Source organism: Eupeodes corollae, chromosome 2 (assembly GCF_945859685.1).
Source record: "Eupeodes corollae chromosome 2, idEupCoro1.1, whole genome shotgun sequence".
Classification (NCBI taxonomy): Eukaryota; Metazoa; Arthropoda; class Insecta; order Diptera; family Syrphidae; genus Eupeodes; species Eupeodes corollae.
The window spans coordinates 137,564,481-137,581,735 of NC_079148.1; the positions used below are offsets into that span (position 1 = coordinate 137,564,481).

General features: G+C 37.3%; 2 protein-coding genes across 2 annotated transcripts; one reads left to right on the forward strand and one right to left on the reverse strand.

Moving 5' to 3' along the window:
• Positions 1 to 72: 72 nt before the first annotated feature.
• LOC129946373 (enhancer of mRNA-decapping protein 3) lies at positions 73 to 12,751 on the reverse strand. The gene is made up of 7 exons (XM_056056527.1): positions 12,070 to 12,751; positions 11,732 to 11,968; positions 1,956 to 2,674; positions 1,674 to 1,896; positions 1,455 to 1,609; positions 1,297 to 1,381; positions 73 to 1,234 (listed from the first exon to the last, which is right to left on the reverse strand). The coding sequence occupies exons 1-7, from the start codon at positions 12,231 to 12,233 to the stop codon at positions 1,012 to 1,014; spliced, it is 1,806 nt and encodes a 601-aa protein (XP_055912502.1). The 5' UTR covers positions 12,234 to 12,751; the 3' UTR covers positions 73 to 1,011.
• A 1,441-nt stretch (positions 12,752 to 14,192) lies between these two features.
• LOC129947606 (U4/U6 small nuclear ribonucleoprotein Prp4) lies at positions 14,193 to 16,087 on the forward strand. Its single transcript, XM_056058235.1, has one exon. The coding sequence runs from the start codon at positions 14,348 to 14,350 to the stop codon at positions 15,920 to 15,922; it is 1,575 nt and encodes a 524-aa protein (XP_055914210.1). The 5' UTR covers positions 14,193 to 14,347; the 3' UTR covers positions 15,923 to 16,087.
• Positions 16,088 to 17,255: the final 1,168 nt, after the last annotated feature.

Consider the following 17,255-nt stretch of genomic DNA (forward strand, 5'->3'; position numbering starts at 1 on the left):
TTCTGAATGAAACTCATAATGAACCTAAATAATTGATGTATGTATCTCCTGAAAGAAGAAAATTTAAGTAAATAAATTTAAACATTTTTTTCTTTTCGTTTCCAATATGAGAAGGTCTTGTTTTTATTTTTTTATTAAATTTGATTGGTTTTGTTTGATTTTGTTTTGTTGTTTGTTTTTAAGTAATTATTTTTGTTGTTTATAAACCTTCTCACATACATTCATTAACAATCTTTTTTCATCTGTCTTTTCTTCAAAATATTATTTAGTACAAAAATGTATACGTTATTATTAATAACAAATTTTTTCTCTTAATTTTGGTTTGTTTTTGTTTTGTTCAACAGGAAATGCTTACATTTATGAGTGTTTTGTTGTTTTTCTTTTTGTCAGAAAGGCATGTGAGTATATAAAAAAAAAACAGAACAAAAACAAAAAGGATTTCCATGAAATAAACTTAAAGGAGGTAAAATAAAGAAAACATACAAAATTAATAAAAGAAAATAATGTTGAAAAAATAATCAATTATCTCTCTTTAGCTTAAATAATTTAACAATAATATACAATTCTATAAAATGCATTTTGGCCAAGAAGAAAAATTATATAAAATAAAAAGGATTAAAGGATATAATATTATTAGTCAAACGATAGATTTACAACAGAGAAAAAGAGAGAGAGAGATAAATACAAAAATTACAACAAAATGTTGCTTGTTTTTTTTTTTAGTTATTAATTTATGAAAAATGAAGAAAAATTCAAATTTAAACTTAAAAAAATACTCAAAACAATTTTCTCTTTTTTCTTCTTTTGATAAAAAATAAATTGGACTATAGATTTTGTTTTAAATTTGTATGCAGTGATTGTTAATTTTTGTTTTTGTTTTTTGTTTAAGGGATGAGAGCGTGTGTGCTTTTATTATTTTGTTTTTGTTTTTTGTTTTGCTTGTGGAAAATATTTCTAATTTTGTTTGTTTTTCTTTTCGTTAACATATTTTAATTTTTTGTCAAAACTATTTCAGTCCTTCATGTGAATGGGTATCACAAATTTGTGTCCAAATGGACTTTTGTACTTGATGCCAGCGTCGCGATAAAATTTATCTGGAATTCCTAGATTGCAAAGATACAATTTGCCACAGTTCGTTGATATGCCATTGAGCGGTAGTGTTGGGAGTATTGAGTACTTAATTGGTACGTCACGAATGCCATTCCGTGGTGGATCGATAGCGAGAATTGAAGCTCTAAAAATAAACACAACATTATTTATATTTTGAAAGCGTGGTTTTTACGGTATATTTCTTACCGGTTTTCCTTCAACCATTTTGTAACACTTGACGACAAATTTTCACAACAAGTCGACAATATCACAAGATCAGGAGTTGGTAAAGCTTTAATGAGGAATAAAGTTTTTATTAAAACCGAAGTTTCAAGAATTTTTCGTGATTTTTGTGTGTAACTTACCATCAACTGAGTAAACAATTGTGTTGCCAGTTGCCTTAAAAAGTAAAACTTCAGTACTGGTTCTTTCAATGCTTGGATCTTCTTGCAAATAAAGAAGAACCTTGAGGCCATGTGATGCCAATTGACGTCCTGTCGCAGCACCAATTTCGCTAACTCTATAAAAATTACAGTAAATCAAATATTTGTCTATATTTGTCATAATACTCGTAAATAAATTACCTAAAATTTTTTGACTTGTCACAAATAATTGCAATCGTTGGCCATTGATGGCAATTGTTTGGCGTTAGCCTTCTTGCCCCGCCCAGCAAGAGAATGGCTAAATCAGTTGTGCCTCTTGCCAAAATATCATTTTGGCGTTGAATAGACAAACCACAAGCTTCAGCAGTCTGTTCGATCTTCAAGCGTACGAAGCTTGGTATAGTTGGAACAATAAGACCTTCATCTTTTAAAATAACACATACTTAAGAACATTTTCAAATCTAAAGGAGACTCTTTAAATACCTGTTACAAAATCTGTAGAATTATCAAACATAGTTTCAATCTGACGCAGCTGTAAAGGTGCTCCCTCTAAAATATTTTCATCGTGGCGATATTTCTTGTCCTGCACTGAAACCGCCTGCCGAACCAAGTCTGGCTTCTGTTCGGCCTCAAGTACATCCCACAAAGCCTGCTTATCAAACAAAGCTAGATTTCCCTCGAAATCGAAGTCTTCATTCATAATGGGATCATCGACGGACGTTCCGAAGGTCTGATTCTGTTTCAGACTACCTTCGCGACGGCATTTCTTTCGTTGTTTATTAAAATTAACACGATTAAGTTTCCCCCCGTTTGCATTTCCACCAACAGGAGCAGTAGCAGCTATAATACCATTTCCATTGCCATTGCCATTTCCATTGAGAGAACAACTTGGATTATTATTTACCGATGCTGATCGATTGGCATTTACTATGTCTATGGGTTTACTCATGCTGCCGAAACTTTCTGGTGTGGTTGTTGCAGCAAATGAGGTTCCCATGCGTACTTCTACTTTCGGTGGTATTAAATTGCCAAAAAATTGCGCTACACTGTTAGTTGTTGGCGGCGTTCTGGTGTTGGTAGTGCCATTGGTTACTGTTGACGATGATGTGGAAGCGTTGGCAGCGCCTATTAAGGATGTTATGCCATTCATATTGCTTGAACTGACGGTGGGAGCTTTTGGAAACCTCTCTGACGTTGGCGTTCTATACAATAATGGGTTGAATAAAGAAAAATAATATTCTAATTAACAATTATAAAGAATTATTGTTTGACTTTAATGAAAGCGAAACAGATTACGGGACAACATAGATTTCGGAAATGTATTAACATAAGAGGACAGAGGCAGACACAAATCTACATTGTGCAAATCTGAACGGAATCATTCCTACTAAAAACTTTGAAAAGATTAATTGATATACTTTTACAAGCAAATATTGATACAAGATTTCTGTCTACATCTAACAAGCCTACTGCAGGTGTAATGCGGTGGAAACGGCGAATAAAGAGTACAGTATGGTTGCCTCCTCGTTATAGAAGGTGGTTTTAACAACATTTACACATCTGCACTGCCATATCTAAATGTAGAGAGCACACTTGGTGAAAATACTGACTTGTAAAATAATTAACTCAAAATTAGGCGGATCTTTTGGTATAAGTTCGGTAATTTCTCTCTGGAACCTGATAAAATTATTGTCTATAATGTATTGCTATACAAATTTCAGGGAAGCGTCTTAGCATCATAAAATTACTCTTATAAAATAAATTGAGTGGCGCAACAGTCCATTGTGAACTATGGCCTAGTGACTTACAACTCTCACCCATTCCTGTGTGCGAATAATGTTGTCAGGAATGGAAGGGACCTACAGTTTTCAAGCCGAATCCGAAAATCCAATTTGAGGAAGCACTTTTCATGACAAGAATTACTCTTAGAAGATTTGTCAATTCCTCGCAAGACACAATACCCGTGGAAAGAACTTTAGATGGCACAGGCAGGGATTGAACCCAAGGCCTCTGGCATGACACTCCAACGCACTTATCATCATGCCACGGGTACTACTAAAATAACTCTTACAAAACGCGATTACATTAGACAGATTAGCGTGATTTAGATGTCAACCGTTTAAGCTCTATAAAAGGTATCGAATTAAAGTTCTCATACGAAGCTAATTATCTGAAAATGGGTCTTATCTTCGATAAAAATAATAAGAACTATGCTGGCCACCGCAACGTGGTGTTCTATCCCCTCTCCTCTGGAACCTAGTGGTGAATGAAATCCTAACTAGTCTGGATGCGGAGGGTTTCAAAGTGGTAGCCTATGCAGACGTTGCCTTTGGCAGTTTCAAGAAAGCATCTTAACACCCTAAAAGAGCTCTTACAAAATGCCTTAGACAGACTAATTCTTTGGGAAAATTCCATTCCTCTCATATAAAAGGAATCCAATTAAAATTCTCAGACGAGGCTAAATACTTGAGTCTTGTCTTGGATAAAAAACTAAATTGGAAACGCAATGTACAGGAAAGAGTCAAAAAAGCCACTGTAGCTCTCTTTTTTTTGGCAAAAACTAAATGGTGCTTACAACCCAGAATCACGCATTGGCTATACACATCGGTAATCAGACCGATTTTAATGTACGGTGTGGCAGTATAGTGGACTGCTTTAGAGAAAGGTATAAACAGGGATAAGTTAAATAAAGTCCAACATTCAGCTTGCCTATGTATAAGCGGATCGCTTCGCACGACCACATCTACGGCACTGGACAACTTACTCTACCTAACACCTCTTGACATTTTTAACAAACAAATAGCTGCAAGCTCTGCTATTCGCCTCAAAGCTTCGTCACAGTGGACTAACAATAACATTGACCACTCCGTAATTCTAAGGTATTTAGAATCAATTCCAAAGCACACAGACTACACTATCCCCCAACTGCAATTCGACATAAATTTCCAGATTTCTGTACCTCCTAGATCTTTTTGGGAGAATAGGACATTCCTGGAAGACGAGTCAATCCATTTTTATACAGATGGGTCAAAAACAAAAGAAGGGAGCTGGTGGAGGTGTGTACTCTAAACGACTGAAATTTAGTCTCTCATTCCGCCTTCCCAATCATTAAAGCGTGTTCCAGGCGGAACTTTTGGCGATAAAAGAAGTCTTATCGTGGCTTAAAGAAAACGTGATATCAACACCTGATATCCGTATTTTCTCTAACAGCCAGGCCGCTATCAAATCTCTGGACTCTGCCTCTACAAACTCTATAACAGTCCATAACTGTCGACCATCTCTAATGGAGATGGCACAACAGTTTAATATTCATCTTTGCTGGGTGCCGGGCCATAGACATTCCAGGTAACACTGTAAGCAGATGAACTCGTCAGGAATGGTACAGTGCAGTTTATCCTACCACGTACTGGCATACCAATCGCTACTTGTAAACTTTTGCTAATGCAAGACGCTGTGAGGAGGGCAGGCACCAGGTGGAACAACATCACCACGTGTTAAGTCACACAGAACATCTAGCCAACACTGGATTTAAAACGTTCAAGGTGCTTGCTCTCTCTAAGCAGATCGCATATAAGCTCGATAATAGGTGTCATGACCACATACTGTCTAATAGGAAAGCACGCCACGCGACTAGGCGTATTCTCAAATGTTTTTTGCAGAATCTGTATGGACGAGAAAGAGGAGGAAACTACTCTTCATCTTCTCTGTACTCTGGCTCGAAAACCCAAGAATTACCTAGGAGAATTCTTCTTTAACGATCAAAACTATCTAAATCAAATCAGCATAATCAGCCTTTCACGTTTCGAAAGAGACTCTAACTGGTTCTATTAAGCTTAGGAGGAAGCCTCAAGATTTATGTCGTATCACAATGGGCCATTAAACTGGCCTAAGTGTGTCCATTTCCATCTTGGACAGCCACTATAACCTAACCTAACCATGCTGGCCAGTACGTTAGTCAATGGTGAGGCCTAAAGAACCATTATTACGAACTTTTTCATTCAATACTTGATGTACCGAAGCTGTAGTTTAAACAAGACGGCGTATAATGCCATACAGTTGGTGCCACAATTGATCTATTTAAAAAAATTGAGCCACATAGTTTCACATTAGCGACCCGCGAATTGGCCTTCATGATCGGTTGAATATGTGGAGTCGCTAGTCTACGCTGCCGATAAGCCGAAACCATTGATTTGAAGGACAATATTTGCAGTATTTTTGCCAATATACGACTACAAATAATGGAAGAAGTCGTAGAAAAAAATGCCGGGAGATATTTTTCCGAAGAAATAAAATTTCGAATCAATTTAAAAAAATCATCTTTGTTTTATTTCATTTCAAAATTCTACACATCTTAAAAAAAACACCCTTAATAATAAGCGGAAAAATCTGCGACGCTAAACATCGTAATCTATCTGACACCTCTAAATACACTAAGCAAATAAACTAGCTACAAGCCCTCTAATTCGCCTTAAAGCTTTTAACACATACTTCACCAAACTCTAAATTTCAAAAATCTATAGCCTTCAGATCTTTCTGGGAGAATAAGACATTCCTGGAAGAAGGGTCAATTTCTTTTATACTGATGGATCAAAAACTAATGAAACTTAAAATAAAAGAATCTATAGACTCAGTCTCTAGAAACTTTCAAACTTTTCATGGCAGTCTATCCTATATTTTATTTTATATTGTACCCGCACTCAAGGGGATATGAATACCCTTATAATGATTATACACAGTGCGAGCAATTAAGAAGGCAGGATAGGATCGGACATTAGAATCACTGGGAAATATTGAGTCTGGTAAAGCATTCCACATTCATGTAGTGCAACTAAAAAAAGAATCTCTCTACATTACTGTACGTCCGAAATTGGACTCAAGGGTAAACTGATGGGCATTCCTAAAAGAACAGGTATTACGTTTAAATTGCTTGAGGGGAGGAATGCAACTGGCTATTTCACTAGAACATTGTTTATGAAAATAGCGATGAAATAATGACAGACATGAAACCTTACGGTGCTCAAGACAAGCAAAAGTTTCAGTTAAACAACGGTCACCTATGAATTTTAGAGCTTTTTTTTAATTTTGTCAAATGTGTTATTGGAGCACCTGCCCAGATATGGGAAATGTTCTCGAGCTTCGGACGAATATAAGCTTTAAAGATTGTAGCCAAATCAGAACTGGTAAAAAACTTCTTGCATCTTCGGAGAAAACCTAAACACTTAGCAGCATTTTTGGCGATGGCAAATATATGATCACTCCACAAGTGGTTTGTAATGCACATACCTAGGACTGATAGCTGTTCAGTCTCCTCGATGCAAGTACCACTCATGGATAGTCGCATCGGGGTTGGGTTACGCTTTTGCGACACTAGACAGCATTAAATTCTACACGGTTTTTGATTCCCCATTGGACAATGCTGTCAAGGTCAGAATTTAATGAGCTTATCATACGCTGCCGTTGAAGCTCCACATCCGAAGGACAAGGATGTGAATCTAGAAACGAATAGCGTCGGCGAAACAGTTTAATGTATTGGAAGTGATAGTCATTTATGAATAAAAGGAAGAGAGTCGGAGACAAAACGGAGCCCTGGGACACACAAGCGGTTATTTTGTGAATATCAGATTTGAACACATCACATCATACTTGAATTGAACGGTTTGAAAGGTAATTTCTAACCCAACGAAGAAGGGATTCATCAATACCAAATGCACGCATTTTCGATAAGAGAGCTTGATGCCAAACTTTATCGAATGCTTTTGAAATATCAAGTGCAATAATCTTACTTTCTCCAAAACGATGTAAAGATTTGTTCCACTGTTCGGTGAGATGAACCATGAGATCACCAGTGGACCTATTGCTACGAAAGCCGTATTGCCGGTCATTAAGAAGCTTTCGATCTTCAAGATATTTCTTGAGCTGATAATTAATCAGCGTTTCCATGACCTTGGAAAGAAGGGACGTAAGTGCAATCGGTCGGTAGTTAGAGGGTGAGGAAGATTCGCCTTTTTTGGGAATAGGCTGGACAAATGCCGTTTTCCATCCTCTCGGAACGAGACCTGAGGAGTAGGACAGATGAAAAAGCTTACGCAGTGGTTTTGCCAGCGTTGAAGAACACCTTTTCAGAACAATAGCGGGGATACCATCCGGACCAGCGGATTTATGTGTGTTTAGATCTCTTAGGACTCTTGCTTAAAGAAAACGTGATATCAACATCTGATATCCGAATTTTCTCAGATAGTCAGGCCGCTATCAAATCTCTGGACTCTGGCTCTAAAAACTCTATAACAGTTCATAACTGTCGACCATCTCTAATGGAGATGGCACAACAGTTTAATATTCACTTTTGCTGGGTGCCGGGCCATAGACATTCCAGGTAACTGTAAGCAGATGAACTCGTCAGGAATGGTACAGTGCAGCCCATCCTACCACGTTTGGCACCTACTGGCATACCAACCGCTACTTGTAAATTGTTGCTAATGCAGGACGCTGTGAGGAGGGCAGGCACCAGGTGGAACAACATCACCTCGTGTCAAGTCACATATAAGGTATAGGAAAGCACGCCACGCGACTAGGCGTATTCTCAAATGACTCAGAAGCTGTATGGACGAGCAAGAGGAGGAAACTACTCTTCATCTTCTCTGTACATGTCCTGTTCTGGCTCGAAAACATAAGAATTACCTAGGAGAATTCTTCTTTAACTAAATCAAATCAGCATAATCAGCCTCTCATGGTTCCATTGAGCTTAGAAGGAAGCTTCAAGATTTATGTGGTATCACAACAAGTGTGTCCGTTTCCATCTTGGACAGCGACTATAACCTAACCTAACCATGCTGGCCAGTACGTTAGTCAATGGTGAGGCCATTATTACGAACTTTTTCATTCAACACTTGATGTACCGAAGCTGTAGTTTCAACTAGACGGCGTATAATGCCATACAGTTCGTGCCACAATTGATCTATTAAAGAAAATTTAACCACATGGTTTCACGTTAGCGACCCGTGAATTGGCCTTCATGATCGGGTGAATATGTGAAGTCGCTAGTCTACGCTGCCGATAAGCCCGAAATCATTGACTATTTGAAGGACAACATTTGCAGCATTTTTGCCAATATACGGCTACAATAATAATGGAAGAAGTCGTAGAAAATGTATCCTCCAGGTTAGACTATGTCCGACCCAGCCGTGACGGTCAAATGCCGGAAATCATATTTAAATTATAATTCCGGGAGATATTTTTCCGAATAAATTAAATTTCGAATCAATTTAATAAAAATCATCTTTGTTTTATTTAATTTCAAAGTTCTACCCATCTAAAAAAAAAAAACACCCTTAATAAGCGGAAAAATCTGCGACGCTAAACATCGTAATCTATCTGACACCTCTAAATACACTAAGCAAATAAAATAGCTACAAGCCCTCTAATTCGCCTTAAAGCTCCATTACAGTGAACTAATAGCAACATTGGCCATTGACTTTTAACACATACTTCACCAAACTGTAAATTTCAAAAATCTATAGCCTTCAGATCTTTGTGGGAGAATAAGGCATTTCTGGAAGAAGGGTCAATTTCTTTTATACTGATGGATCAAAAACTAATGAAACTTAAAATAAAAGAATCTATAGACTCTTTCAAACTGTTCATGGCAGTCAATTGTCTCTAATGGAGATGTCACATTAAACATTCAAATTGTTGGGTGACGGCCAATAGATACATTCAAGAAAATTTGTAAAGTAGATAAACTCGCCAAAAATGTTACGACTCATTCTACCACAATTGCTAATAACCACCTGTCAGGCAACAAAACAAATTTAGTCTATCCTATATTTTTTTTTATATTGTACCCGCACTCAAGGGGATATGAATACCCTTATAATGATTACACAGTGCGAGCAATTAGGAAGGCAGGATAGGATCGGACAGATAACGATGCACATTGGTTTTGAACGCCTGCACATTGTAATGAGTGGGAAATATTGAGTGTGGTAAAGCATTCCACATTCGTGTGGTGCGACTAAAAAAAGAATCTCTGTACTTTACTGTAAGTCCGAAATTAGACTCAAGGGTAAACTGATTGAATTGTTTGAGGGGAGGAATGCAACTGGCTATTTCAATAGAACATTGTTTATGAAAATAGCGATAAATTAATGACAGACATGAAACCTTACGGCGGTGCTCAAGACATACAAAAGTTTCAGTTAAACAACGGTCACTTATCAATTTTTTGAATTCTGTCCAAGAGACTCAAATGTGTTATTGGAACACCTGCCCAAATATGGAAATTGTACTCGAGTTTCGGACGAATACAAGCTTTATAGATTGTAGCCAGATCAGAAGTGGGAAAAAACTTCCTGCATCTTCGGAGAAAACCTAAACACTTAGCAGCATTTTTGGCCATGTCAAATATGTGATCACTCCACAACAAGTGGTTTGTAATGCACATACCTAGGACTGATAAGTAACACTCATGGATAGTGGCATTGGGGGAAAGTTACGGTTTTGCGACACTAGACAGCATTAAATTCTAACCTTTTTTGATTCCCCATTGGACAATTCTGTCAATTTCAGAATCAGAATTTAATGAGCTTAAGAAACGCTGAAGTTGGTAGTCCACATCCGAAGCACAAGGATGCGAATATAAAAACGAATATGAGAATCTGAGGGTACTGTCATCAGCGAACAATTGAGTGGGTTAGAAGATTCAGACAAAAGATCATTTATAAAAATAGGGAAAAGTGTCGGAGACAAAACGGAGCCCTGGGGCATTTATTTTGGAATATCAGATTTGAACCCGTCCAATACTACTTGAATTGAACGGCCCGAGAGGTAATTTCTAACCCAACGAAGAAGGGATTCATCAATACCAAATGCACGCATTTTCGATGAGAGAGCTTGATGCCAAACTTTATCGAATGCTTTTGAAATATCAAGTGCAATAATCTTACTTTCTCCAAAACGATGTAAAGATTTGTTCCACTGTTCGGTGAGATGAACCATGAGATCACCCGTGGACCTATTGCTACGAAAGCCATACTGTCGATCATTAACAAGCTTCCGTTCTTCAAGATATTTCTTAAGCTGAGAATTAATCAGCGTTTTCATGACCTTGGAAAGAAGGGACGTAAGTGCAATTGGACGATAGTTAGATGGTAAGAAGGATTAGCCTTTTTTAGGAACAGGCTGGACAAATGCAGTTTTCTATCCATTCGCGAAGAGACCTGTAGAATAGGACAGATGGAAAAGCCTACGCAGTGGTTTTGCCAGCGTTAAAGAAAACCTCTTCAGAACAATAGCAGGGATGCTATCCGGGCCAGCGGATTTATGTATGTCATTATTTTTAAGTACTCTAGTAACTGAACGTGTAAAGATTCGTCCCATAGAATCGTTTACACTTTCAAGTACGGGAGGCGTCATGTCACTCATTGGCAGCGTCGAATTAACAGCAAATTGTGCTGCAAGCAAATTGGCTTATTATCAATCGAGGAGTGTCATTAAAAACGGACGTCGGAACCAATGAAGAAGTAGTGTTACGCACATTTTTTACAAATGCCCAGAAATGTTTACTACTGTTATTTGGTCTACTTGATATCTTTAAACTGATTGCATATTGGGGGTCATCAGGAATAGAATTTAACTCGGAATTTCCCCCTCAATGTAATTTGTAGGCTCAAATCTAACATATTGAAATATGAACCCAAAACCCTCAGACACAGATTTCTTGATATGTACAAATTGCAATGAATTGCTTTCACATTTTTCTTGTTTCTATTACTCGAAGATTGGAAAAATTCTCCAGGAAATTTTATTCACAATGACCGACTTAGTTCGTTCGTTGGTGACATAGCCATACACTGTCTTATAAGAAAGCGCTTCAAGCGGCTTGCTGTATTTTCAGATCTTGCAGGTTTATGAATGATGTACCTGCAAGGATATAGCCCAAAAACGTAGGATCTATTATAATGGCCTAAATAAACAATAAATAATGGAATAAAGAAAGATTCAAGTGGAATCACAATGAAATTTCTTAAATGTGTCACTCTCTTTCCCTGACAGCCACTTCAACCTAACCTAAGGATGGCTGCTTCAAAATTCTCATTTTCCTGATCCTATTAGATAATCTTATTTACCAAAAATCGGCCTATTAGACTGATCCATGGGACACTACGGCTAATCAGATTTTAAATATTAACACTAGAGTCTGATTTTTGACTAAATCTTTCCTTTTGAAATGTATTGATAATCCTTGCCAAGGTTAAACTTACTTTCTATGTCCATTGGCAATCTTCATATTCGAGATTTTATTGGTCAGAGCCGAATGGCTCTCTCTTAAACTACCAACACCATTCACAGGGCCATTGTTGCCTTCGAAGGCGGCTGATGTGGGGGCGCTGGCGAAATTAGGCTGCTTCACTGGCGTTGGCTTATTGATCACAGTTGGCGTTACAGTACTTTGGCCGTTGAATGACGGTATCAACTTGATATCAAGGATATCTTGTGCCCTGCAAATTGAACAACAAACAAAAAACAATTCATTAATCAATTTGTCTTCAAATTTAGTTTAAGGGAATTATTAAAAATTCACATGAAAAATTATAAGTACCTTAGAGTAATTTCGGCATCTTGCTTTCGCAACGGGACTCCATTGCGGAAAGCACGTATGATGGTTATGTGCTCGACACAGATGTCTTTGATCATGCCTTGGAAGACGCCCAGCTTGTCGTCGCATTTTATTGAAACAGCACGTCCAATCCAATCCTCATCCATAATACACAATAATTCTCAAGGAATTTGCAACTTTTTTATTTGCAGGTAATAATATATATTTTAAAGGAACTCCACAATTTTTTTGGAGTCACAAGCAAGAGCCAAGGGCCACAACAAGAACAAGGATGGATCAGACAGAGATGAATTATTTCTTTTTCTTTTTTTTTTAATAAAATTTTTGCTCTAAAACGCAATAAGAGAGGGGAAAAGCGACTACGACGACAGTAGTACCAAGATTTTTTGATTTTCACCACACCACGCACAAATCACACTTTGGTTAGGAGAAGATGGATAAGGTTCTTTTTTCTTGTTAACAATTTTCTTGAAGAAAACCTGAATAAAGCTACTTTTGGATGGTGGAAGAGTAATTGTTTGTTAGATATTTGCAAAGGCTTTCGGTGTGAATGTTTTTTGATGCCTTTTTAAGGGCTAAATGCAATTTATTTGCACGAAATACTTTGGTTAAATAATTTTACACTTTCTCATCCGAACACAACACTTTTTGACACAGTTCCAATCTTTTTTTAGATAGAGATGGGCAGGTTCAAAGGTAGTGGAATAAAGGTACTGTATGACAAAAAGTACTATTTATGAAGTTGTGAAGTCTATTACGTTTTAGGGTAAGTACATACCTGTCGGTGGCAATTTGAATACAGAACTTGACCAAATAAACTTTGTTTGGCAATAACTTCACGAGCGTTATCACCGCTTGATCTATTTTGATACAATTTATACACAAAATTAAAAAAAAAAACAAACAGAATCCAAAAAGTGGGCTGCAGAAGGAATTATATGTCAATTTGTACATTGTTGTCATCGTAAAAATGTCAAAAAATCACTCTAAATCCATTCAGTTGATGACTTTATTACCCGTAGCGTAATGATTAGTGCGTTGGACTGTCAATCAAGGGGTCTTGGGTTCAATCCCTACCTCCTGTGCCTCTTGCGAGGAATTGACAAATCCTCCAAGAGTAATTCTTGGCATGAAAAAGCGCTTTCTCAAGTTAGCCGTTCGGATTCAGCATATAAACTGTAGGTCCCTTCCATCTCTGACAAAATTACTCACACACAGAAATGGTTGAGAGTTGTAAGTCACTAGGCCCTGGTTCTTCATGGACTGTTGCACCACCTAATTTTTATTTATTTAATGACTTTATTAATGTTTATGGTGGTTTTTGAAATACAAAATTGTCGAATCATGATGAATCATCATGATCTTGGCTTAGTTTTGGAATGTCGAAATATTGAAAAAACTGAAATTTGATTCCCGATAGTCAATGAGCCTTTAATTTAATGAAGAACTTAACGAAGAAATATTTATTTTAAATTAGTTTGCAAAGCCTCACCGTTTTGGTTTATTTTTTCTGTCTTCTGTTTCAGTAACATAATATCTGATTTTTGGGAATCTTATGTACATTTTTTAGATTATTTTAATAATTTTTCCATACATTCTATGGAAATTTCAAAAATTTTGCTTTTAGAGTGTTTTAATAAATCTAAATTTTCCTTAGGAAGATTATTGATTATAAGCACATTTCTAGCAACTTTACATATTGTTAGCGGAAAATGGTTGCGTGAGTGGTGAAGGATGCAAAAAATGGAGTTAAAATCGTTTTCGCCGCGATGGTAGGTGCTTTTTAAGCGGAATACAAGAAAAAAATCAAACAATTTTATTTATTTTATATATTAATTTTCTTTAAATGCAATGCAAACTTTACAAACTCCTTATCTTGCACCAACACCCCAATTGGTAATTATAAAAACAAAAGTTCACGAAAATAATTGTCTAAATTTAAAAAGTTTAATTAAAAAAAATCATACTTTGAATTTCCGCACACAAAGTTTTTACTTGTATTACATGAGTACTTGGTCTTAAGAAATAGACTTGGTATCACTTGCATTCTATTACATTCTTGCAAAAAAGCATCTCCTCAAACCTGACAGAGCTGTCAAAAAAAATTGATATTCCTTTTGACATATTTTTGGAAAAAAAGTAAACTGAACGTTTTGGAATCGTTAATCGTATCTTTGGTTTGGATTTTTGACTAAAAAATTACAAATTTTTGTTTCGAAATTCATCAAAAAACTATTTTTAATTTATTCAAAAACACACAATGTCTGACGATGAAGATATTTCATACGTTAAACGCACAAAAACCATACATTATGGATCCCTAGAAGAAACCGAACGTAACCGGCAAGCTACTCTAGAAGACATCGAATCCGATGAGGATGCATACGAATCGTCAAATGCTGCTGTTATTGCTCCTGTTGAACAAAAGAAACCCCAACCTCCAGCTGCACCGCCCTCAGCTAAAATAGACGATGATTACTATGATATAGAAGCAGAAGTTTCCAAAGATAAATTGGCGCTATTAGAAGAATTTGAACGGAAGCGTCGAGCGCGCCAAATTAATGTAAGTACTGATGACGCCGAGATTAAGAAGAATTTGCGGCAGCTAAATGAGCCTATTTGTTATTTCGGCGAAGGACCTGCGGAGCGCCGACGTCGATTGAAGGAGTTGCTTGCCAGTTTGGGGGAGAATGCCATCAAGCAAAAACAAACCGAAGAGGAGGAACGTAAGCAACTGCAAAAAGAACAAGAAACAACGTGGTACCATGAGGGACCCGAGTCTCTGAGGATATCCCGATTTTGGATCGCAGACTACTCTCTACCGCGTGCCAAACAGCGCCTCGAGAAGGCCAGGAGTATACTTGAGCTCCCGAGTGCAACGAGGGCTGGTCGAATGGTAGAACTGCAAAAGCGACTGCAGTCCCTGGCCCCGCTTTGCAGTCAAGTTGGTGACACTCGCCCAGTGAGTGATTGTGCATTTAGTGAAGATTCGACCATGATGTTGACTTCCAGTTGGTCAGGTTTATGCAAGGTCTGGAACGTTCCAGACTGTGATCTGAGGCAGACCCTTCGTGGACATGCCAGTTATGTGGGAGGAGTGGCCTTCCGTCCAAAAGTCAGTGTGGACGATTCTAATGTGGTTTCTATGGCTTCGTGTGGTCATGATGGTGCTGTCAAGCTCTGGTGCTTTGGCAGTGAGGAGTCCATCGCCGACATCACTGGACATATGCCTCACAGAGTCTCAAAATTGTCATTCCATCCTTCGGGACGGTTCCTCGCAACAGCATGCTACGACTCCTCGTGGCGGCTGTGGGACTTGGAACAAAGAACCGAAGTTCTTCATCAGGAAGGACACGCTAAAGCCGTGCACTGCCTGGCATTTCAAACTGATGGCAGTGTGATTGTGACCGGCGGCCTGGATGCCTTCGGTCGTGTTTGGGATTTGCGAACTGGTCGCTGCATCATGTTCCTCGAAGGCCATCTGGGATCGATATTTGGTGTGGACTTCTCATCGAATGGCTATCATATTGCCACCGGAAGTCAAGACAACTCATGCAAAATCTGGGATCTACGAAGAAGACAGCCCTTATATACGATTCCCGCCCATACCAACCTTATATCGGATGTAAAATACGAACCAGATGGCGGGAACTTCTTGGTCACAAGCAGCTATGATTGTACTACAAAGATTTGGTCAAATAAAACATGGCAACCATTAAAGACACTTTTAGGACACGACGGGAAGGTAGTAAGTGTGGATATTGCAAACAACTCTCAATACATTGCGACCACATCGTTCGATAGGACTTTTAAGCTGTGGACTCCAGAAGGCTGACAGTGGAAGAAGATGTTTTTTAATTTTTTGTACTACAATTTGTATTTGTTAAAAAAGGAATCATTGTTTTCAATTTAAAGAATAAAATACTGTTAAACGTTGAACGCTATGCCAAGTAAAGACCTCTAATTAGACAAAATAAAGATATGAAATGTACCTTTTTAAGAGATTTGTATTTTTTCTTTTGTTGTAGGCGCACTATATTGTTCTCCATCTCCAGGTAATCTGGGAAAGGACTTTATTCTGGTAGGAAAAACTCTCAGACTTTGATGGTGTGAAGTAGTAAAAAAGAACGAAGCGAGACGAAAAGTATGATTACATTATTTTTGGATATTCTTATGGGGGTTCAGGAAAAAATGACAGGCAGTACAACTACTGTATGTTTGGTCTTCTTTACTTTATGAATAGTTGAAAGCTATAAATACTTTTTTTTCTGTTTTTGTCTGTTTGCATATTTGAACCATTCATACAATTTATTTTGGAAGTGTACCGCTTTTGTATTTTGGGCAGGGGATCGGAATCGCATCGTAATCGAAGAGTCGCTCCTGGTAAGAGACAACGGGCTCATCAAAACGATTAGTAATATAAATTTTACGTTATCGGATAAAACTTTATCGCAAATCTGCTGTCTAAATGGCCAATTTGGACAAATTATATTATGAACTACAGATTAAACAATTTCTAATCAGATCATATTCCCCCCAAATCATGCGAAAATGCATCTATGATAAGAAAAAGTTAGTCAAATGAAGAAATTATTACCCCTATTATGGTTGGCGAATCGAATGTTCGAAGAAAGATATTTTCATTAGCGAACTAACACATTCGACATATCACGGACAGTTTGTACAACGAAAAACACAAGAATAATGTTAACTTAACTTCATATAAGGAATAAGATAATTATATTATATGCATTATGTTCCTGCTTATTTTTGCATGAAGCTGAAAATCTGTATTTGGGACAACTGAAACTATATATCGGGTTTTTCATAGAGAAGGGATCTATATTTTGCATACATGCAGCGAACCCTGATTCGTACATGTATGTTGTTGCAAACGGTAAAAGAATTATTTAACCTTTTTTTTACAGTAAACTGATATCGTCTTTCAACATACCTACACTAGAATTCTGATAAAGACTTCTCAGTTGCAAAAAGTTCTTTTGGGAAGCTGTCTAGTTTTCGATTTTTTATAGATTCAGCCCAAAACTGGATTTCATTTTTAAATGTTTCTATTTTGTCACTGCCTTTTCCTGAAGTGATACAATCAAATCATTTATTTTTTACACAATTTTTGTATTCATTACACAACATGACTTCTTACTTCTGCG

What these genes read in the sequence shown, in the direction of transcription:
- LOC129946373 (XM_056056527.1), bottom strand. Translation starts at nt 12,233, where the DNA reads ATGGATGAGGATTGGATTGGACGTGCTGTTTCAATAAAATGCGACGAC. An exon ending in TTCTACAGATTTTGTAACAG is followed by an intron (nt 1,897 to 1,955) that starts GTATTTAAAGAG and finishes TTATTTTAAAAG; the next exon opens with ATGAAGGTCTTATTGTTCCA. An exon ending in GACAAGTCAAAAAATTTTAG is followed by an intron (nt 1,610 to 1,673) that starts GTAATTTATTTA and finishes TAATTTTTATAG; the next exon opens with AGTTAGCGAAATTGGTGCTG.
- LOC129947606 (XM_056058235.1), top strand. Translation starts at nt 14,348, where the DNA reads ATGTCTGACGATGAAGATATTTCATACGTTAAACGCACAAAAACCATA.